Below are 23,288 nucleotides of genomic sequence, written 5' to 3'. Positions count from 1 at the left end.
TAAATGCTGAATACAAACGTTCCAATGATTTGTAAGAGTTGTGTCCCTACCCTAGGTCTACCTCCTTAAACTGATATATGGGGACTTTAAATGTGACTGGAAAGGACATGTCTTCCGTTTCTTCAGGGTTCGGTTTCACTGTATAGAGTTTCATAGCTTAGCGCTTCGCTTTAAGAATTCTTTTAATGGCCAGTCTCTGTAGGAATCAAGCAGTGGTTGAAACATGTTATGAAAAACAACACAATTTTGAAAGTTTAATTTGTCTATTTGCACCATCAAAATTAAGGAAAAAGGAAAAGATTGTCCATATTGAACATTTCAGATAACTCTGTCAAAACCTTCATTTTTCTAACATTCTATTGAAAATTTTCTGACCAAACCTAGTAATGCAGAGATCAAATAATGGTCTTTTTCAAATAGAGAAAGCATTACTGAGTGAAATAATATTGTCATACTGGTGGGTTTTGATATGCATGTTTCTGATTTTTTTCCAATTTTGTCTGATTCTTACGCAAACTTACACTTAATTCAAATATAAAAAGTATATAGATTCAAAATAACCAACGGCAAATCCATAAATATCACTGCAGTGTAATCTGACTAAACCGAATCTCTTTTTGACACTAAAAAACTGGTCTTCTTAAATAGGTGGTCGGCATGCGAAGATTAAAAATACATTTAAATTGATATAAATGATTGTTAATGTGACTGGTTTACATAGTTTTTTAAAATTATTGTTGGTTTCGGTTATGACAGCTTTCACTGTATTAGACATAAATTTAACAGTTGCAAACACAATATGTCTCATGAAACGCTTTATCTGTCTATAAAAAATGCATTTTGCCTACCACAATCCTCAAAAGATTGTTGAACACTTAAACATAACATAAGTTTAGTTTGATATTAGCTAATGTCAATATGTTTTGTGTTGAGGTAATCACAAAATGTCAATGTAAAGACTTTATGTGTTGAGGAAGACAAAATGGCTTGACCTAAATTTAATCACTGATCACCTCAACGCATACAGTTTTGATAGACATTTAATCCACAAATAAAAACAAGTACTATCTTTAAAAAAAATGGTCGACGAGGTAAAATTTTGTGCTTTTTACTTAAAATTTTCTGCAATTCATTAAAAAAAATAACACATGGCACGCAATTTCAACTTTCGATACAGTTTTTTCGAACACCACTGAATTATCAGTATTTGGTCAACGGGGAAACAGAATTGCTATCAGGTGACTTGAGTTTCCATAGCAAAGCGTCTTTAAGGTCAAAAGTTAAAACGCGAAACTATACCGACTGTGTCGGAAAAACACAAGATATACACTAATCCGTTAAAAATGTAGAAAATAGCGTTTAAATAGACAGTGTCTATTTATAGCAGTTAGCTTATGAATGTGCAAGGGCCTTAATATAACAATTACATAGAAGTATGAAAAATTATGAATAATTATTTCCTTAAAGACATATCAACACAAGCATCTAAAAAGAGTTACACAGTAATTTTAAAACCAAATTTTAACTAAAAAAACATAATTCTATGAACATGAAATGAAATGAAACGTTTCTTATCTAAACAGAAGGAATGAAAAAGAATCGAAGACTTCAAGGTATTGTATTGTATAGATGTTCGAATTTTCCGTTTCATTGCTAAATACTAATAATTTCTTTATGATAAATTACATTAAAATGTAAGCACATAGCTGCATTTACTTAGTGCAGTGTACCACCAGTAATATTGTACCTTGACCGTAAAAGCTTCTCATTTTACCGTTAACACGAACAAGCCATATGTGCATTGCGAATGACACACTTGAAACACTTAGAAGGATTGAAACATAAACCTATGTAAACATTTATACACATATGTCCTTTTATGTTGTTTCACTTTAGAATCCAGGAGCCTTAATGTTAGTTTTAAGGTTTTTGGAATGAGTTAAGTAGCTGTCTTTGTAAGAATCATGCAAAATCTGAAAAATGTGATACACCCAAAAAAAAAGGCTACATATTTTATTTTTGTAATTAAGTTGTTTTATGGGTCTATACTATGAAATGTGTAATTATTCATTCAAATCTGCCTGCTCTTAGAAGATAATCGACATTGAATATACAGTAGATTCTATTATATTTGAGCGCCATTTATAGAGTTATCTCCCTTAATTTTGAATGCTACAGTGCATTCTATATAATTTTTATCTCCTAAGAGCACATGTTATATGAAAAACCACGTGTTTATTTCTGTTTACTATGACATTTCAAACAAAATATCAAAAACAAAAATACGTAGGATTTACCCATGAATCACATTTTGCATGATCCTTAGCTGGAGTGCTACTTAAAACGATCAGTCCGATCTTGAACACTTAAAATACCTAAAACATCTCGCAAAGTCAACTAAAATAATTCCACCGCCAATTACACCAAGCAATATAGCCCCAATGTACCCAACATTCTGTGCGGAAGGTCGTTTATCAGTGGCACTTTTTTTCTTTCGCACGGCGGCCGATACAGCACTTTTTTCCACCTGAAGCTCTCCACGTGTTTCCTCTTTTATCTTGGTTTCATCTTCGCTTGTCATGTTGTCGTATCTTGGATTTCCTCTTTTTCGACGCGGACAATTGCAAGCTACAGTTATTAACATTCAAAATGTGTTAGATTTACAACCACTAAAATATATTTCATAGCAAAAATTGTTTACAGTGAATGATAACGTACATGAACACAAATGTAGAAGTTAAAATCTTATCTTCACGCATCGACAGCCTGCCACATATTTAGCCGACTATCTCTTCCGTGAAATGGGAAGTTCTTGAACGTTTAAGAAACTGTCCATTAAAAAACCAGGTAGTTCCTATGATATGGTTGGCGAATGCTAAATTTCATCCAACAGAATTTTTTGTTCCAAATTTAATGTATTGTTTTTACCATATACATGTCCAATAATACATATTAGTTTTTAAACCAATAATCATGGATGACTCAGAAAATGATTTTACAGTTCCCTTAGAAAGCAACCCAATTCTGCATTAAATACAGAGTTATCTCCCATTTTAAATGAATTTCAATTTGTTTCTCTTTAACTGTTGCAGTTAATCAAAAACGAACTTTCAACTTTAAAAAAAATAGATCCATTTCCGGTATGAAATAGATGAAAACTTTTTGTTTAAGAAAATTTGCCATGTATCACCCGCTGTCTAATTTTTGCGTAGACGCCCTTCTTATTCTTAAGTATTAGACAAATGATTCAGAGAACTTGACATATACGTGAAACTTGCCTCGCATGTTGCCTGTAAAGAACAATGTGTCTGTAAAGTACGTGCAAACAAATTCAAACAAAGATAAACAAACAAAATATAACAAAGAAACAACAACCAAACAAAAAAACAAAACAAAACAAAAAAAAAACAAGCAGGTTTTGTTGGCCAACACCCTAAGAAATAACTTTGTTAAGTCACAGTCTTGCAAATATCAGACAAGAGGTAATACGTTAATGTCAAAAACCTACAGATGAGATCAGTTCTAACCACTCAGCAGGGGAACTGTCAGAAAAGCCGGCCCAGAACACTTCTATAAGTGTAATATAACAGTTCTATAGTCAACTCTTTTGATATTTCTACTAGCAGAACTGACTCTACGAGAACAGTTCCACTATTAGATCCAGTTCATCTGACAGTTTTAGCAGAGCCGGCTCTTCAAGAACAATTCTTCTAGTACAGCCGTCTCTGCTAGAACGATGAGAATAGCTGGCTTTAAAACTGTTGGAGTACTGTTCCAAATTGGTCATAGAGCTGTTCTTCTGACCGTTCCAAGGACAGTTTTGTGAGAGTTTGAGCTAATCTCATCTGTATGAATTCACTCTAAATACGAAACAGTCTTTATTTGTCATTCGGTTATTGATTTGTTTGGCACCAATTATATTGTAAAATGAAACCGTGACTTTGTAAGACGTATCTTTCTATATTTGGTTAATTTGAGATGGAGATTAATGCATTATCTTCTCTAAAGTACAGAGTTGCACAGAAAGACTCGTTAGGTAAAAACATTGGGCATATAGAACGAAAAAGCATTTCGGTGGGTTTAAGGCATCTTGTTTCCCCTAAACCATTGACAGTGCCTGATTTTTATATGGATTAATACTCAACAAAGCAATAGTACCGAGATAGCTTGGTAAAAGATGTAACTTCTGACTGAATCATTTATAATGAAAACAATGGGGATTAGATTTTAAACATACATGTCAACCATAAAGTAATTTCGAGTGATTTAATTTTTCTTACCATACTTAATCTGCACAATGAATTTTATGGGGAATTTCAGCAATAAAAAAAAATAAGAAGAGCTATAGAATTTATCAGTGTTACAACACGACGTATCTTATTCTTTCAGGTATTCGTGTATAATAAATGTAGAATACTCACTTTTACAAGTAATATTTACGGATGACCAAGTGGAATCTTGTTGACATCTGATTTTACCGTCTCCGTACATAGTATAAAACAAATTGCATCGGAAATCATATGTTGTTCCATAGGCCAGTGAAGATTTTGAGTCAAACCTTTTCAAGTAGGCGTACGGTATGTCAAAGTGGTTGCGTGGGTCAGGGCAATCTTAAAATAAATACAAGCAACTATATTGTTTAGGTAAACAAAGTAAGAAATATGTACCAACTTCAGTACATATGAAAAAAAATCAACATACGTCTTTCATTTGTTTTTAACGAACTAATCTTGAAGTACAAGGAAATCATAATCATACGATAAGTTCCCGTTTTCAATAGGATTTCATATATGCGAAAATTTGCATATGATTTTCGAAAACATATGATTTCATGTATTTTTAAATGCACAAAAACATATATCTATGTTTTAAAACATATAGAGTATAAAAATATGCCATCTGCATCGGATACGGAACTTGAAGGACTTTGTAAATTCAGAATACGTCTTAACTTTACGGTTTTGTAAGAATTGGGCAAAACGAAAACAATAACATGAATGTCAAAAACCCACCGATCCGACAAAATAATTTCACTCAAGGATGCTTTTACTATTTGAACATTGTCCAATTTTGATCACTTCATCACTAGATTTGCTCAAATTTCTTTTTTAAATAGAATGTTAGAAAAAATAGGTTTTGACAGAGTTATCTGCCCTTTGAAATGTTCTTTTTCGGAGCTTTTCAGTGAAATTTTAACTACATGATATAGAATTCTTGTCTTTTTCCTTGATTCTGATGGTACAAATGGTCAAATCAACCTTTCAAAATGACAGTTTTTTTCATAGGTACCATGTTTCACCCAGAGCCTGATTCTTACATAGACTAGCATTAGATACTAATCTGTCTAAGAATCAGGCTAAATGTTATTAATAGATCAAATTTAGTCGAAATGCACTATGGAAAGATGGCAGGAAAATTTTCTCGCACTTTTTCCCTATGTAAGCATTCAAAAATATGTACATCACAAATTCTTCAGAATAAAGTTGAATAGCTTTTCTTTTGTGTTCTAGATGTATTGAATATATTTGAGACAAAAAGGACCAAATTGAGGAAAATGATGTGCCACACATTGCCTGACTCTTACACAGAATGGTACTTTAATTAAATATAAAAGAAATATCAATTTAAGTGGTTTTAAAAGAAAAGTAAAATCACCATAAAATTTTAATCAGAATAAAAATATCTTAAATTACATCATGAAAGTTCATTTGAATCCACGATATTAACTATGCCAAACCACAAATATCCACGAACTGTATACTTCCACTGTTATCTACATTTTGTACACGAATCTTTCTTACGAATCCTTGCGAATAATTGATTCAATCATTCGCAAGCATTCGTGTTAACAAGCATAACTATTTACAACTCGCAGACATTATCGATTCGCAAAAGGAGATCATTTTTTTAAATGTCAAAAACTAATTAGTTTATTCGTAAAGAGTTTGCAACCCCCCTCCCCCCAAACCATTTGTTAGGCAAGATCGCGTAAAGCATTCGCAAGAATTGTTTGGTTTGCTATTTTTTACGACTGTTTAACGATTCTTTTCGAATGATTGCGAGTAGTTTACGATAGTTTTCGATGGATTAATGGATAAACACGAATTCAAACAAGCACTCTACGAATGTATACGAATACTTTCCAATGAAAAAAAGGTTGTTGTGCCAGTAGGAGAAGAAGTCGAAAGAAATTTTGGTATGATACTGATCCATCAAATGAGGCTGTATGACTATTTTCTTTTATCAGAAAATACACCACCATTGAAAATTCATTACCATTCGTAAAATAATCGTAACTATACCGCAAATATTCGTTTAACTTTGTGAAGTTATCGTAAACCATTCGTTAATTATCCGTAAAAGTTTGGACCAAATCGTAACAATACGCATTGTACTCGCAAACATTCTGAACAATTTCGTATGCATTCGTATTTAATCGCAAGGAAACTTGAACTGTTATCGAAAACGCATCACATTCATTCTTAGTAGATCAAACTCGTACAATCGAAAAGCACTCGCAAAACACTCGAAAAAGTTGCTTATTCGCAAGGACTTGTGTTAATTTAAAAACAAATTTTGGAGATTCGTAACGACGCGTAAAGATTTATATTTGTTAAGGGGGTAATAATATTCTAATAACTAATTACTTGTTGAACAAGTATGTCATCGATTCACCGGTCGAACACGATTTGGGCAGTTATAGATTGATAAGTTTAACAAATCGAATACTGATCCGGAAATGTTGGTCCTTTTGTGATAAATTAATGACTGTTCAGATTTTTTTTCTGAAAACGAACAATATTATAAGACATGATTTATTCCTTGCTATCCGATCACTTATCAATAAAACTCGACTAATTCATCAATAGCATCATCATCCCCGATGAACTGAGCTATGCATTCGATAACCACACGATTCTGACCGACTGAATATTTAAGTGATTGAAAATCAGTTTGACAGGTTTGTTTTATCTTCCTAAGCTAGCAAAGAAGTATTTAAATCATGGCTTTCGTATTTTATGGTATTATTCAGTCTGGAACAACTTACGATCGTTAATCATAAGTGGATCTTTTTAATAAACTTACATATTCGTACTTAGTAATGCAGACAAAAATGATAAAATTACTATAAATCGGAAACTCATCTTAACCAATAAGAAAGCGTTAAAAAAGTTCTGAAAGCAATGTAAAGTATTATATATACCCAAAAAATTACAGCTGAAAATTGATTCAGCTATTATCAATAGTAGGCGAAAGTGGATGGATGTAGGACGGTAACTATGGGCAATATGGCTGATTGCAAAATAGTGAGAACCTCAACTTGCTGATGGATAATGTTTACAACTCTCATGTGATGTTGATTTCATTCAAAGCTTTCTCTAGGTAAAGACACAAGTTGAAACAGTCATTTAAATTCAGGTTCCCATATATTGATTATGACATGCCTTAATCACATCTATCCAAAATAGTCTGAAATCTAGGATGAAACAGGCTGTCTTATCTTATCCGTCATCTTGCAATTGACAAAAACTGGAAAACGTTTGGCTAAACTTTATAACAAGAGCAATGACATTGATTTTCCCATTTTCAATTTTACATTTCTATTCATATACTATAGTAGTTACATTCTAGCTGCAACAGCGTCTTGCACTCTTACTGCTTCCTAAAATAAAATTGCGTCCATTACACTGAAAGAACAGCATATTCGACGGGAAAGTGAAACAAATAGGTTAAAATCGTCACTCTGGATGTTCTACGGCGATTGCCTTGTATTGAATGACACATAGAGTGTCAGCTTTGTTTTCACATGAACAACGACATCCATCATGCATATATGGTTTTCTCCTTTCACTTGGAATGACCTATAATGAGTAATAAACAGGAAATGTTCACCCCTTCGGAGTACCTTAGATCGTTCCAGAATATTTATTAAGGTTCTCTTACCTCGAATACATCTAGTTCTGTCCGTCCACTTCTTGTTAGCAAGGCATGTTATTCTGCTGCTTCCAACCATGGTTGATCCGGGCCTACACTTAAGACTGACGGTGATACCCTCTAAGAAGGGGGTACCCTCATTGAAGTTTGGAATAAACATGAAATCCGATGATGTGAGCCTGGGATCATTGCAACCTTAAAGAAATGAAATAGTTCTGATTTATCTGTTTTCCTGATGGAAAATTTTAAAAATTTAAACTTACTGACCTTCAAACGAGGTCAACATAACATGCGGTTTGTGTAGAGTCATTTAGAAGAAGGATGCATTTCAAAACCGTCTGCTTTGAATAAAATGGTCACAGAAGTTATTCATTACTTTTCCTTATTCCTTTCAATAGCAAAATTTATACTGAAAACAAATTAATTCCGTACTTCTTTCTGAAAACACTATTGAAAGTTAGACAACTCTTGCATGTTGAATCGATAAATATGTTCCGGGAACTGTAGTTTAATTCAAACATGTAGTGCATTTAATACACAAACAACAAAAATACTTAAAGAACCACCACGATTTAAAATTTTATATAGGTTTAAAAACAAAACAGCACCGGAAGTCTGTACAAATCATGTTTTATCGATAGAAAAAAAAATCAATAAAAAAAAATATTGTAACTTTTCTACTTCCGGTGTATTTTTTTTTTTTTTTATAAATGTGCGTGTCCATCTCTGTGTATCCCTTAATGACAAGAATTGACAGGTTGAATAATTTGAGGCAGTCAATCCTATTGACTACTTGACATTTTTGGTGTTACATCGTATCCATTGAAATACTGGTTATGGCGTACGTTTTGTTTCTTATGAAATTACTCGTTACAACGTACGTTTTGTATCCAATAAAATTACTCGTTACAACGTACGTTTTGTATCCAATATAATTATTCGTTACAACGTATGTTGCATAAAATGTTTTTTCTTTGCTTTGAAATGATCTAGAGAACGATGAATTTCGTATACTAGAACGGGCAATTGTTCTTTGAAAATACAGTACCGAGCTCCGAAACAGCGTCTGACGTTCGAAATTCACTCTAGACGCTCCAACCAGCCCTCTCAGAAAAAAAAAAAACAAGATTCATGCCAAGTCGGAAAATGTTCAAGGATTTTAGGCGAAGTTATCCGATTTAATAATTTAACGACGTTTAATTTGACGATCGAATGACCGAGCATTCGAAAGGCCTGTATGTACCTGAAAATAAGAGAGGAAACGAACAACCGCCCTTGTGTGGAGTTTGGTACAATGCATGCAGTTTGTTTCATTTCTAAAGAAACAATTAAAAGAACACGATTATCAAATATTAAACGTTATGAAGCAGATGAGAATTTAAAAATTTGAAAAGGGACCGCGTAAAGTAGTTTTTCTGAAAATCACCATCATCGAAAAACTGAGTTGATCGTGTTTTCTTTTTAAAACGCTGTTTTTATGTTTGACCAATTTATGCCTTTTTAGCTCACCTGGCCCAAGGCCATGTGAGTTATTGCTATCACTTGGCGTCCGTCGTCGTCGTTAACAATTATACAAAACTCTTTTCCTCTGAAACTACTTGACTAATTAGAACCAAATTTTGTATGAATGTTCCTTGGGGTATCCTGCATAGAACTGTTGTGGGGAATTTTGATTCTTAAAAAAAACATGGCCGCTGTTACTAAAAATAGAACATGGGGGGGGGTGAGACAATAGTTTTTCACATATATCTCCTAAATCATTAGGTTAAACTGAATCTTGACTGCATAAAAGTGTTCAGCATGATGAGATCTATCTCAGGTCAAATTTTGGTTTTAATCCGTTAGGCAATGTTGGAGTTATTGCCCTTTTTCAACGAATTTTGCTATTTTTAATGTTATTTCTTTCAAAAATCTTCTCCTCTGACACTACTTGACCAATTGAAACCAAACGTAGTATGAATGTTCCTTGTAGTATACTGCATAGCACTGATGTGGGGATTTTTGATTCGTCTAAAAACAAGGCCGCCGTTACTAAAAATAAAACATAGGGGTCAGACAGTAGTTTTTCACATATATCTCCAAAACCGTTAGGTTTATCCAAATTCTTTCAATAGTTAAAATGATCCATATTATTAGGACTACAAAAGTCTTCAGACTCCTTGTAAGAGTTATTGCCCTTGAAAGGGGAGAAATAACTTTTTTTAAAAATAGTTTTCAGTCAATATCTTGAAAACTAGGATAGATTAAAAGAAACTTTCAATTGTTGAAAAGATCTTGTGATAAGTCCTACCAAAGACTTCTTGAGTCAAAATTGTTGGACAACTTCTTGTTTAATTTATTGCCTTTGAAAGGCAAAATTCAACAAGGTGAGCGATTCAGGCTCCTGGGAGCCTCTTGTTAATAAAAAGTGATATAAGCATATGAACGACTTACTTGTGACACAGGAAAATTCTGGTTCGCTCCATGTCGTATTGTCAAGGCAAGTAATGAAGGCATTACCCTTGACGCTATAGCCATCATTACAAATCATCTCATGGGTAGAATTCATAGGACGTAGGCGGTCGGGATCTTTCATTTTTGCATTGGAAACCAAGTTTGTCGCTTTAGTGCATCCTTTAAGATCGACATAATATATTAGGCAGAAAAGTTGAATAAAGTTAAATGAAACCAGTTAAACAAATTCAAAACGTCATTAACAGTAGAACAGTCAAAGCACACATGCGTTGAACATTAATAGTGAAACATTTAACATTTTGTATATATGAACGCAAAATCATCTATGACACTCTCTAAGCCTTTTCACGACTCTTTACCTGTCAGAGAACGTCAATTATGTATTAGGCCAAAAAAAAATATGTGTGTTCACGGTCACCCGACCGTCCTCATTTTATCGCTGCGACCCTAACCTTTGTGTCGGTAATTTTCTAAAATTCCGGAAATTCCTGCCTTTTCCGTCACCGCTACCGGTATTTATCGTATCAAACAACAATGGCGGCAAAAAAAAAATCCGACCTACCGACCCTATTTTTTTAGCAAATGACAGTAAACACACATATTTTTTTTATTGTGGCCATAGCAAATATACCTTGTAATGACCTCGTGTTATGAAGAGATGGGCGTTATGAAATGGATCAATGATTCGGGTTGCATTGTCAGTTATAAATATTAATTTACATGAATTCAGATTTGAACTTTGGGGGAAAAAGATTCACTTCATTCGCATGGACTGATTTCCACTTTTGAATTCGTGTCGAAATGGGTATGTTTTTCATATTAAATTGTAAGAAAACAACCTTACCGTTGCCCTATAAATTTTCCTACAATGCTCTTTTTTGGAAGGAATCCTGCCCAAAAGAAAACTTCCCACCTACCATGTGTATATGTCATGTGAAATATTTGAAATTGATAGTGTATAACAACCATGTCTATTTCAGCAAAAAAATTGTCAATGTCCTGCTTAATGGTTACATATTTATATCAATAGGCATTAGTGTTACAACTCTTGTGTGGGGTGTTCATCCAACCCTCCCCTCGCCCCATTCCCATTCATATCCAACATCGCGTCATATGTAATAAAAAAGGATAGTGCATGTTACTAAATTGTTTTCCATAAATTAACCATTGCCCCAAACTTTATTTACCACCCACTCCCCGTGCCCAATTCCCAATACACCATTCCCTATCAGTATTCAACATCTCCCCATAGGTAATATACGCTGATTGTACATGTAACAAAACTACATTTTTTTATTCGCTATTTTCCAATGCCGAATTCTCCATTTCTCCATTCTCCAGGAAACCAGGAAATAAAGTTATCCCCAATCGGTACTGTGCGTCTGCTGGGTATTTAAAAATCATCTTACGTACCTACACTTGATTCCTGTGGATGTTGATAAGGAAATTCTCTCTCTCTCTCTCTCTCTCTCTCTCTCTCTCTCCTTCTTCTGATATTGAAAAAGCCGAAATTGTGAAACAAAAAACGGAAACAAAATCAAAACCAAAAAAAAAAAAAAAATCATAACAACTTTCCCTACCTTAAAACATACTCTGTTTTAAAATGTAGTTTTAAGAAAATCCATTTCCAGATACGCATTTATTCTGACGTATAAAGACAAGCATTATGTCACAACTTGATCCCAAGTATCCATGAAACAGTTTTGGAGTATTCGTATAACATGTGGACGGATGAGCAGAAGGACTGAAAATAGCAGTTTACCATGAAATGTAAATACAACATAGAGGGATTCATATATATTAGACAAAATGCTCAAGGAACTGTACCTGGACTACATGTAAATGAATTGTTTGTCCATTTGCTGTTGTCATCGCATACTAGCACGGGGTCGCCGATTACAAAAAGATCATTGGTACATTGCATTGTTACATTAGAACCGACAGACCATGAACCATTGATGGCAATGATAGAGTTGTTGTATTCTTTTTGTGGGTCTGAACAGTCTGCAAAATATATCATTTTAAAACTTGAATAAATATTTAATCCGTCAAATCATTACATTGTTTCCATATGAATTTTTGTATTGCATGCCTTTGACTTATATGTTTGGCCCGATGTCATGTAAGTAGTAATATGATAATTAATTGGAAAGCGTGAATAATCGAAAAATGATCACGAGTGCCGAAGAACGCCTAGATTTAACGAGTGTGCGGAACTTGTTTCGCGCACCAGTTAAATCTTTATGCGCTCTTGGCACGAGTGATCATAGTTTGGTTATTCAAGGTAACAAATTGATTATCCTATTTATTAAATAGATTATATAAAGAAAATCAATATTATCCAATCACAACAACTAGACAAGATAAATAGACCTACACAGCAAAGAACATGAAATAACAAAAAAAAAAAAAAAAAAAAAAAAAAAAAAAAAAAAAAAAACCAAACAAAAACAAAAGTAACTCTAAATACTTTAACTGGGAGACTGAACCAAGTGCACTAGTAGGTTCTTCTGCTTTTCTTTTTCTCAAAACACCCGCCGTTTGCTAATAAAATATCACGCCGGGACAGACGATACATATTTATTTCACTATGGTGTATGAAACAAGGAAATTATTGATATGATATGATTTGAAGTGCTGAATTATCTAGAAGTTTTAATCATGTCATTAATTTACAATATAACAAATAATTATGATATCATTATTCAAAACTGACAATACCTGCAAGACACCAACATTCCTCTTCAGCCCATGTTGAGTTCTGGAAACACGTAACACTTGGATCACCAAATAAGGTATAGCCTCTCACACACTTCAGCGTGACGTTTTCTCCAACCGCTAGATTGTTTGCATCATCATCAACTGCTAACGGTGACAAAAATATCGTAGACGGATCAGGACAATCTAAAAAAACATACCAAACTAGTGAAAAGGAAACAAAACATATAAAGAGAGGGTAAGATATGTTATTTTTCATTAGAAAGAACAAAAAAAAACAAAAAACAAAAAAACAAAAAAAAAACAAAAACAAATATAAAAATAAAAGCAACGAGCATCCATTTATGTTCTTAAAACTTGTCATTTTGATAGTCACTTATTGTTACATTGTAACAACTTGAAGTTCCAGGCAGACTCAGTAGGTTACATTGGAACAAACTCAAAATGCAGTTTAAAGCGGATCTAGTGGGAATACAGGGATTTGGCATCCCCATTTTATTGCATAATTTGCACTCTCTTTTTCTGAGGAACCCCGGCTGGCACCTCTCCTTTTCAAAGTGCCTGGATCCGCCCGTAGTTGAAAGGCTGTGACGTGTAACGATGAATTTTATAAAACTTGGTCAAAATCAAATAGTCAAAATACCATATTTGTTTTCTTTTATGGTTAGCCAAAATGTTGTCATGTTGTGAACTTTCAACTCGTATTGTAAACTATATTTCTAGAAAATACAGTTTCTTAAACTTGATGGTACGGTATAATAATGGCTTTATACATGAATATCGTTGAAGGTCTTTAAAAATTCCTACTTTTATGTTGGTTTTTTGAAAAAGAGTAATCAAGGGAACCAAGGTATATGTAAATGTATATACCTTTTACCATCTTAATTTAAGCCACTCAAATCTGTATTTAATGGGTTAACGGAACTACGAAATAAGTAATTTTTATGCTATAATACCCCCCCCCAAAAAAAAAAAAAAAAAAAAAAAAATTATACAAATAAAGCAATTTCCGTCTGCTGTACACGTGTTTCAATGAGTAACCTCTCACCAGACAGCAGCGTTAGAGTATAAAAATGTAATTAAATATATATTCTGTAGGAAGCATAAAAATGTCAAATGGAAAAGGTTGTATTTTTGTTCTCCGAGAAAGCGGACATGAGGTCCATGGATCGAGGATATTATTTCAGATATTACTCCTAAATTTCTCGTTTATTATAGTGTACCACTTCCCTGTGTGATGCAGGAAGACAGAATATTTACAGACAAAGCAAAATCATAAATTGAAAAAATTAGATAAAGACTTATATATCTAAGAACAACAAACAATATACATGAACCGCATAAGACAGGGAAAAAAAGTAAATTAGCAATCTGGACACTACAAATGAACGAAACAAAACAGGCAAAGAGTAATCAAGGGAACCAAGGTTATAGCGGTAATCGAAAGAATGTAATCCAGGGACAAAGACCCGACATAGAAAACAGACATACACAACAAAGAACATAACGTAACTAAAATCATACATACAAAGTAACAACAGCAAATGAGCAACTCGGACTCCACTAAAAACTAGGGGCATGGACCCGGTGCACCGGTAGGGTAAGCGTCCTCTGCTTTTCTAGAAACACCCGCCGAGTTGCTGATAAAAAAGTCAAGTCTGTGGTAGATGAAAGAGGAAAGGAAAACTATGACACGTTGAACAAATCAGTTTTCATGGCGCGGATGGATACACCGTAATGATCCACGAGTTCATACTCGGAGTTACAAATGTGCACGTAAAACAAATATTTACAACACCATAAACAACATTAGATTTAGACGATTAAAAAATTATAGTATGATTTCTTGGTTATTGCATCTGAAATGGCAGAAAACTTGTACAAATAATATTACATATTGTACAAGATTCCGTTATGGTGGTGGTGGAGGCATGGTTCCAAACTCATAAAATGAAAAGACTAGACTTTCTGATAAATGCAATAATAAAGAGTAATTCTTCTATTACAAATACTTTTTGAGAAAACTATGAGGATAAACAGAAAAGAAAATGAACTGAGAACTGAATAAAAAAAGATCATACTTTCCCATCCCGAAAAAAAATCTAAAAATGATTTTAAAGTTCCTGTACAAAGCAACCAAATTTTGCTCAAAGTAATTAAAATAGTTAATGAATTTCAAGGCCTTCTATGTAATTTATTTCTCTTTTATTGTTGGATACAATCCAAAAAAAAACTTTCAACGTTGAGAAAGGATACATTTGTGATGTGAATTGGGCGAAAAATTTTGAAAGCAAAATTTTTCATATGCCACACACTGCCTGGTTTTTGCACCCTGTTGAATGCTGAAGCTAGCCCCTCAGACAGTTCCAATGTCGGGAAAAAGTTTTATGATTTTATACGCTGATTTTGCAAGACGTTATTCGATTTCTCAAACGATGCTTGATTTAAGGAGGTAGTCCTAGGGTAAGGGACACAACTCTTTAAAATCATTCAAATGTTTGTATTCAGCATTATACATCCATTTTATGTAAGCATCTAATTAACTTGGATACATTTTATGCTGCTTCAAACAAAAGCTTGAGAGGCTTCGGTGAAATTGAATATAATGCAAACATATCACTGATTTCATGAGTTATGTCCCTTATCCTAGGTCTACCTCCTTAAGTAATGTCCTAGAATTTCTTCATCTGAAAATAAGAGAGGAAACGGACGTCAATCGCTGCATTGAGCTTACAATGTACCTGGTAAGCAGAGAGGTTCAGGATACCAACTGCCGTTCGCATAACATGTCATCCTGTCAAATTGATAGGCTGTGTAATTTTCGTCACATGTGAAATGCAAAACGGAAGTTACATGTGTTTCCGGTGCTTCATCTTCTGCATGCCCATGTGTTATGTTCGGCATATAACATTCTGAAAATAAATATATCCTAAACAATTAAGTTCTTAATCGATATACAAGTCTCAAGCCCTATATTGTGGATGGCAGCCTATTTAGGATATGTATTTCGAACTTAATATGTTAAATTATTTATAAATGTTAAAAAAAGTCAGTCATTTCTGCACTGAAATATGGATAGAAATTCTACATAGCAAATAGGGCTAATTTGTGTGTAGGTCATGATTGATTCGAATACACCGCTTCTGAAGTAATTATCCCTATGATGGAGGTAGGATTCGTCAGATATGTTTTGAATTACGTTTACACTGTGATATATGAACTTCACTCTAACGTTGTACTACTTGTGCATATTAAGAACACAATGCCTAGCGACGAAAACGCTTTATTGATTGCTTGAAGTTGGTCAGCCATTTGCAGCTATTTTTAAGAATCTAAGAACGAGGGTCTTTGATCAATTATCGGATTGGCATTGTTTTCCTGAAAGCAAAATATTCAACCCGAAGTCTGCCTATATGTAACAGGATATCTATATCTAACTAATAATGGAAATTGGAAATCATGGGAAAACGTGTCCAAAGTGACATAATACTGATCTCAAGCACAGGAAACAAATGATCTTGCTACAACAGAGACCGTTAAGCTCTGAACAACGTCTAACGTTCGAAATTTGATGAATCCCTCCAGGGAAAAGCAGGAAAAGAATACATTCCGCTGTATGGAGCTTTAGACTGGAAGCGTATCATTTTGATTGCAAACGGTTTACCTGGTGAAGTGTAGAAACAGTCTTCGTCGTAATTCCCATCCAAATCGAAATCGGGAATGAACTTTCCTGGCTGAAGTAGATGCTTCTCTGGTACTACAATTTACATGTACAGTTTTTACAAAAAGATTCAAATCAAACATGTCGAAAATATTGATTTTTTTTTTCAGTTTTACAAAAAAAATTCAGAAAAGTTTAATATTCACAGTTCTCCTTTGGTGTAAACTTTCTAGTTCTGAGGTGGGCAATGAGGAATTAGCCAGGGGAACGCAATATTCGAGCATCAAGCTCGAAAGGAAAAGAACCAAGGTTATAGCGGTAATTAAAATAATGTAAACCAGGGACAAAGACCAGACATGGAAAACAGACATACACAACAAATTACATAAAATAAACAAAACAATACATACAAAATAACAATAGCAACTGAGTAACTTGGACTCAACTAAAAACCGAGACCATGAACAAGGTGCATCGGTAGGGTAAGCGTCCTCTGCGTTTCAAGAAATACCCACCGAACTGCTCATAATAAGTCCGGGGTAGACGAAAGAGGAAAGGAAAACTATGATACGTTGAACAAATCAGTTCTCGTGGTGCAGATTGGTACAATGTAATAATCCACGAGTTCGATCATGGTGACGATCATAAAACTTGTAGCAACATAACCCTGTTCCAGAGGCCTAATTGTAAGAAGTCTAGCCCGATAAAAAAAGTCTGCATAGTTACGGCAAGCTCTGGCATAACGTATGAGTTGTGATATGAAAATTCCATACGCAGTTGCTAAAGGGATGTTGCCATAAATGTCGGGAAAGTTGACAATTCTGAATGAAAAATTATCGCGTTTGTCGTATAGTCCGGTCGATATTTTTCGTTACAATTGATCTCTAAGTATAGGTGTGATGTGAGGCTGACTTCACAGTGTATGTAGTATCCTTTGTCTCAAGTTCTTTTGTGTAGATGCGATGTATAAAATCCCCGGAACTAGAATCGTTTAACGATATATAGTGAAAAATGAGATCAAAGGATACATGTATGTCTTAATGATGTTCCTTCCTTAATAGTAGATCAACTATAAAGTCAGTCTCATAAGAATAAAGGGTTATCTATAGAGTAGCACATTTTTATCCCATTTGAATGTCGACCGTTAAGTTTCGTAAGTGGGAAATTGATCGTAAATTATGACGTTACAATGCTATTTTAGATTGTGACGTCATTACTTACGATCAACTTTACTCTTACGAGTTTTTGTGAATTCGACGCCAGATACGGGAAATCTCCATTGTTCAAAATGACTGCTACGTAACTACATTTATGGTGTAATACTACTATTTCGGAAACCAGTCGCCTGCACATACAAGAAAGTAGTTCGTCATGACACGAAGTAGTCCCAATATTGCACTCTATCATTCTCCTTGTATAGTAGAGGTATACAAACTTGGTGTAATCTGAAAGCTAAATGAATCAGCAATACTCTAAAAACGTAAGGTAAGACAGTTCTGAACAAAAACTCTAGGTCCCTTGATATGGCTAAATATCAAAACGAAAGTAGTGATTTCTGCACCTGTCTACTTTCACTTTATTGTTCTTTCTTAGAAGGCACATAAGATATGTTGGTATTTTTATGAGAGTAAAGGGTGACCATCATAATGATACCCCTCTAGCACCATCTGTACTGATGTAAAAAATTGAGCCTTATAAAAAGCTGAATTCAGCATAAAAAGTAATGGAGACCAGAAATAGTGATATGACACCTTATGTAATACATTACTGTTAATCAAACAGATATTCAGTGCCTAGATATAGTGTCATACATACAGAAGTTATGGCCCGTCAGTACACATATGTCTTCTTCAGTCAATCCATCGCAATCTGGATCAGTGGGCCCACCAATGGCGCAAACCTGAACATAATTAATAGCATATGACCTTCAAAGTTGCGGAGTTGTCAGACGGAATTATGCTGTATCGTGCACACAACTGTACAAACTCTTCCGTATTATCCGGGTCCCCAACCAAAATTTAACAAAAAAAAACAAAAACAAAAAAAAATAAATCAACTCATTATAAAATAATGCAGCTTACCTCAGAGAGAAGTAATATTTTATGCAAGAGAATATCCAAGCATTCAACATCCTACAATACTATTACAATATTTATTACCAAGGTAATCGGGCGAGCCTACATGGCGAGTCCTTGACAGTTTGATAATACTAGTAACAGACAAGAATGTTTTAATATTGCCTTTGTTATCAACACGAGATGATATTGGTATCGGCCAGAGGGCGTTACCCTGAGGGACGATATCACTCATAGGCATATAATAGGGATAATATTACCATGAATGAATGTATTTATCACATATTCATACACCATTTATACCTACTAAGAAAGGCATATAAGGCAAATGAATAATAAAATCTGTGTACGCCAATGGAGACCGATATAGCTCTGAGTAAAGTGTTTTTTTTTCTGACATTTTCAAGGAAGACTTCGTGAAATTTATTGAAAGATTGGAAATATAAAGAACGAAAATACAAGGAATGATTTGGCAAGTTTACGTTTTATCAGATTATATATCATGGTTAATACCGATGAATATGTACATGTCTTACCGCTGCCTGCTTGAATTGTACGTTTGACGTTGTTGACCATGCCTTTGCTTGTGCCTTGTACCCATAAGGCCAATTGTAATCGGTAACTGCTGAATGAGTAAGGACCATGTGGCCTGCATTTTGGTCCATTACAATTATCCATACCAAGACTGGCTTATTACATTTTATCGAAACTAACTCGTCGTATGAGTCTGAATTTAACTCCTCAAAATCTCCATGTCGTTTGAAAAACAACAAAGATTTGATATTAACATTGTCAATTTTTATGACTGTTTCACATGAGGTAAACATGTTTGATGCCATTATTCTATTAACTATTTCTCTATTCTCTTTAGAAAGTTCAAATTTGGTAAACTTTTCGGTCTGATAAAATTTGGTCGGTATGATTTGTTCAGCCATTGCATATTTATTGAATTGCGTACCACAAATCATCGAAATTGGATTATCGGCCTTAATGTAAGTTCCGGTTAAGTCTTGTTCCGTTTCAAGTTTAATAGAAGTATACTGATTCAATTCGTAGCGAACGGACATCTTTTGAACAATGCTATCATTAAAATCTACACCAGTAACAGATACGTTTAGATTTGTATTTGGAAAAATGATATCTACAATAGTGTCATTATGTATCGAAGTAACTATACAATACGATTTACAATTGTCGCCACAGTATGTTGCTGCAAAGTACTCCAACCCAAGAACGTCTGTTGGAAACAGAATTGTTGATACCATGTGATCATCGTTCTCCATGGTAACATATACAGAAACTTCGGTGTATGATGTGATTCGGTAAACATTTCTGCTGTCATTTTGAGATGTAAATCTATAGGTAGCGTTAACCGTTTCCCGTTGACTAACATATGTAATAGTTTGTGATCCCGGTTCGTTGTTGTATTTTTCAACTCGGCTAATGGCATCATCTGTTTTACCAGAAATAACTTCTATTTTGTAAGATGTATAGTCACGAAGAAGACATGCAGGAAAAACAAAGCTTACTCCTTTTGTGTCTTCTTCCTCTAAAACATGTACAAGATTTCAATAAAAGACAGACTCAGAAACTGTATGGCATTCTGTCGTAGCTATTTTTCGAGACGGTTGACGTATTTTACGAGTAAGCTGCGACGGTGCAACATTGTGTACGGGTATGGAAGTTGAATATCTGAATTGGTCCATTAATATACAGCCATATGAGACATAGATTAAATACTAACACATGTTAAAACCCTTCATGATCATATTTGCATCCCCAGTTTCAAGTCGATTTCGCAAAGGGTTACCGAGTTTTTTGCCCACAAAAATTTATGGAACTGTAAAAAAAAACACGTAACCACATGCGTGATGAAGATATAACCCTTCGATTTGTCTCTATTTTTTTTTTTGGGGGGGGGGGGGTAATCACTATGGTAGAGCCATACTAAAAAAAACAGTTTTACATATTTTAATAACGTCTGAACAATTCAGCAGACTATAACATAACTAAACATAAAAATCACCAAGAATATCAGGTTCGAGTCACAAACATGATTGAAATATGGAATAAGTAATAGCTTGGCCAATACTAATAATTGTAACAAATAGCTTGGCCAATAGTAATAATTGTAACATATAGACTTTAGAACATATTTGACTTTAAGCTAGGATTACTTTCAAACACTAAGTTTTGTCTGAAGAATAATGTATGTTTAAGATTAGCAATCACGTGTAGCACCAATTTTCGTTTGTCATTGTCAGATAACTTACATCAAGCCAAAATGTTATTAAGTTAATCCGTGATAAACTCTTTTAATAAACTACACGTACTTGGGACTATGTTATGAATATTTATGAAACACGCTGAAAACGTATTGAATCTAAAAATAAAGCTTTGTACGTGAAAACCGTAGGGATATAAAGATTTGATTCGCATTTTCTTGTTCGCTTTGACGACATACTTGTCTACCCCGGACTTGACTTTTTATGAGCAACTCGGCGGGTGTTTCTAGAAAAGAAGAGGACGCTTACCTTACCGGTGCACCTGGTCCATGCTCCCAGTTTTTAGTGGTGTCCGAGTTGCTCATTTACTTTTGTTACTTTGTATGTATGACTTTTAGTTTCTTTGTGTTCTTTGTTGTGTATGTCTGTTTTCCATGTCTGGTCTTTGTCCCTGGATTACATTTTGACTACCGCTATAACCTTGGTTGCCTTGGTTACTCTTTCAATAGTAAGAACTTGAATATCAAGTTTAGCTTACATGTAGTTGATTGTGAATTTTAAATTGTTAGTGTGTATATTAGGCTATGTACGTGTGGAATTCAAACTCGGCCATTAAATACACTAAATACAAATTTACACATGTAAACATTGTTATCGCCAGCAGTGTGCATTAGAATACACACAATGTGAAACCAAGGTATTAGACCAAGTACAACCCACTCTGTTGGAAGCTGTAACCAAATTCCAAATACTGCATGAAGACAAACAGGGAAGTGATTTGCAACATGATAACTAATATGCAGTCTGTCACATGAAAATGGCCGCCTTCAATGCAAAATATAAAACAGACAGACAAAAACAAAAGAAAACCCCTACTATAGTTGCCTACATGATGTGACATTCATTGAGGAAAAGTCACAATTTGAATGTAAAACAGCAACCCAATGAATACACAATATCATTCTTCACAATATACATTCAGTTTTACTAGTATAACACTATGAAATATATAAATAGTTCAATATTTTTTTTTATGGCGCAAAGGTGCAAAATCAGGAGTTATCAGGAAAATTCAGGAAACAATTAGGAATTGTTCAAAAGTCAGGAAAAATCAGGAATAGTTATAGAAAAATCAGGAGTCACTTGACAGACTGTATGTGAGTTAGACACAGAATACAACCGAGTATCGCACTTCAATATATTTACTTATATTTATTAAGTCATTGAAAAAAGAGAACGATAACCGTAAGGGGTTAGATTGGACAGGTAGGTTGTACATTAAAATGAAATTAAGCGTATTAGATCAAGATGCTGTAAATGTTTTTTTCTTTCTGTGTATAGAACTGCAGAAATAGAAATAAACGCTCCTAGCGTTTAAATGAACGCTTCTATCAAGCATTTATCGTGCGTTTAAACGAACGCAAAACGATGTGTAAACGCACGCTGTTCGGTATAAGTCTAGCATACATTACAACTAAACATAATGGAGCTGCATTACATTTAAGTGTCAGTCTTAAAAAGTCAGCCAATGAGCGAAACATAGTATGAAAAAAATACCATTTTGAAATTTTAATTTGCCATCGAATATGACGTCTTCATATCGTCAAACACTGTATGTCGATACAACCCCATGTTTAGCACCTACGCACTGTCTCTTTTTTTTTCGCTGTCGCTTCGAGACAAAACACTCATTTAAAAACGTTTACGCGAGTTTACGCGATGATTTAACCGCCGAGAGGTTATCTAATTGAAATCAATTATATAAATACACACATTTAACACATACGATGACATAAATTTACAAATTTAATCCAACTTCCATACGGGGGAGAACAGCTGTTATTTTGGCTACGCCTAGGGCAATTTTTGTCACAAAAATACCGCATTTGTCATATTAGAAAAGAAATGATTCCTTCCAGGGGTAGATTTGTACTCATTTTAAAATGGGTTTGGCATTTATATTCTCATTAAACAAATCGTTGTCGCTTGGTGTTAAATGAGAATATAAATGCCGTACCCATGTTAAAATGTGTGCAAATCTTCCCCCTCCATGAATTATTTCTTATTTATACCAGCGTCACACATTGACGTGTGGACCGACGTACGTTGAGCATACAAGAAAATCGACTAAGTTCATCAGAGTTGTAAAGAAGCGAGAAGCACCCTAAACAATCGTTAGTTGCGCGTTGCATACGCTTACAGGACGCCGGAATGCAAACA

At 34.2% G+C, this 23,288-nt stretch overlaps 1 protein-coding gene across 1 annotated transcript in view; it reads right to left on the bottom strand.

The window, feature by feature from the left end:
• Positions 1 to 241: 241 nt before the first annotated feature.
• LOC148602958 (uncharacterized) overlaps positions 242 to 23,288 on the bottom strand; it is a 58,320-nt gene continuing 35,273 nt past the window's right edge. The window contains exons 8-17 of the mRNA XM_088552219.1: positions 19,380 to 20,392; positions 18,584 to 18,668; positions 16,772 to 16,864; positions 15,849 to 16,019; positions 13,111 to 13,293; positions 12,217 to 12,393; positions 10,369 to 10,548; positions 7,945 to 8,130; positions 4,422 to 4,610; positions 242 to 2,628 (exon numbers count right to left, since the gene is read on the bottom strand). Coding sequence (XP_088408345.1) covers positions 2,348 to 2,628; positions 4,422 to 4,610; positions 7,945 to 8,130; positions 10,369 to 10,548; positions 12,217 to 12,393; positions 13,111 to 13,293; positions 15,849 to 16,019; positions 16,772 to 16,864; positions 18,584 to 18,668; positions 19,380 to 20,392 — 2,558 coding nt within the window. The 3' untranslated portion in view covers positions 242 to 2,347. The remainder of the gene's footprint in view (positions 2,629 to 4,421; positions 4,611 to 7,944; positions 8,131 to 10,368; positions 10,549 to 12,216; positions 12,394 to 13,110; positions 13,294 to 15,848; positions 16,020 to 16,771; positions 16,865 to 18,583; positions 18,669 to 19,379; positions 20,393 to 23,288) is intronic.

This window comes from Perna viridis, chromosome 11 (genome assembly GCF_037379345.1).
Source record: "Perna viridis isolate PV_CMFRI_1.1 ecotype Kerala chromosome 11, ASM3737934v1, whole genome shotgun sequence".
Classification (NCBI taxonomy): Eukaryota; Metazoa; Mollusca; class Bivalvia; order Mytilida; family Mytilidae; genus Perna; species Perna viridis.
Note: the sequence above shows the minus strand (reverse complement) of the source record. Positions and strands in the feature narration are given on the sequence as shown.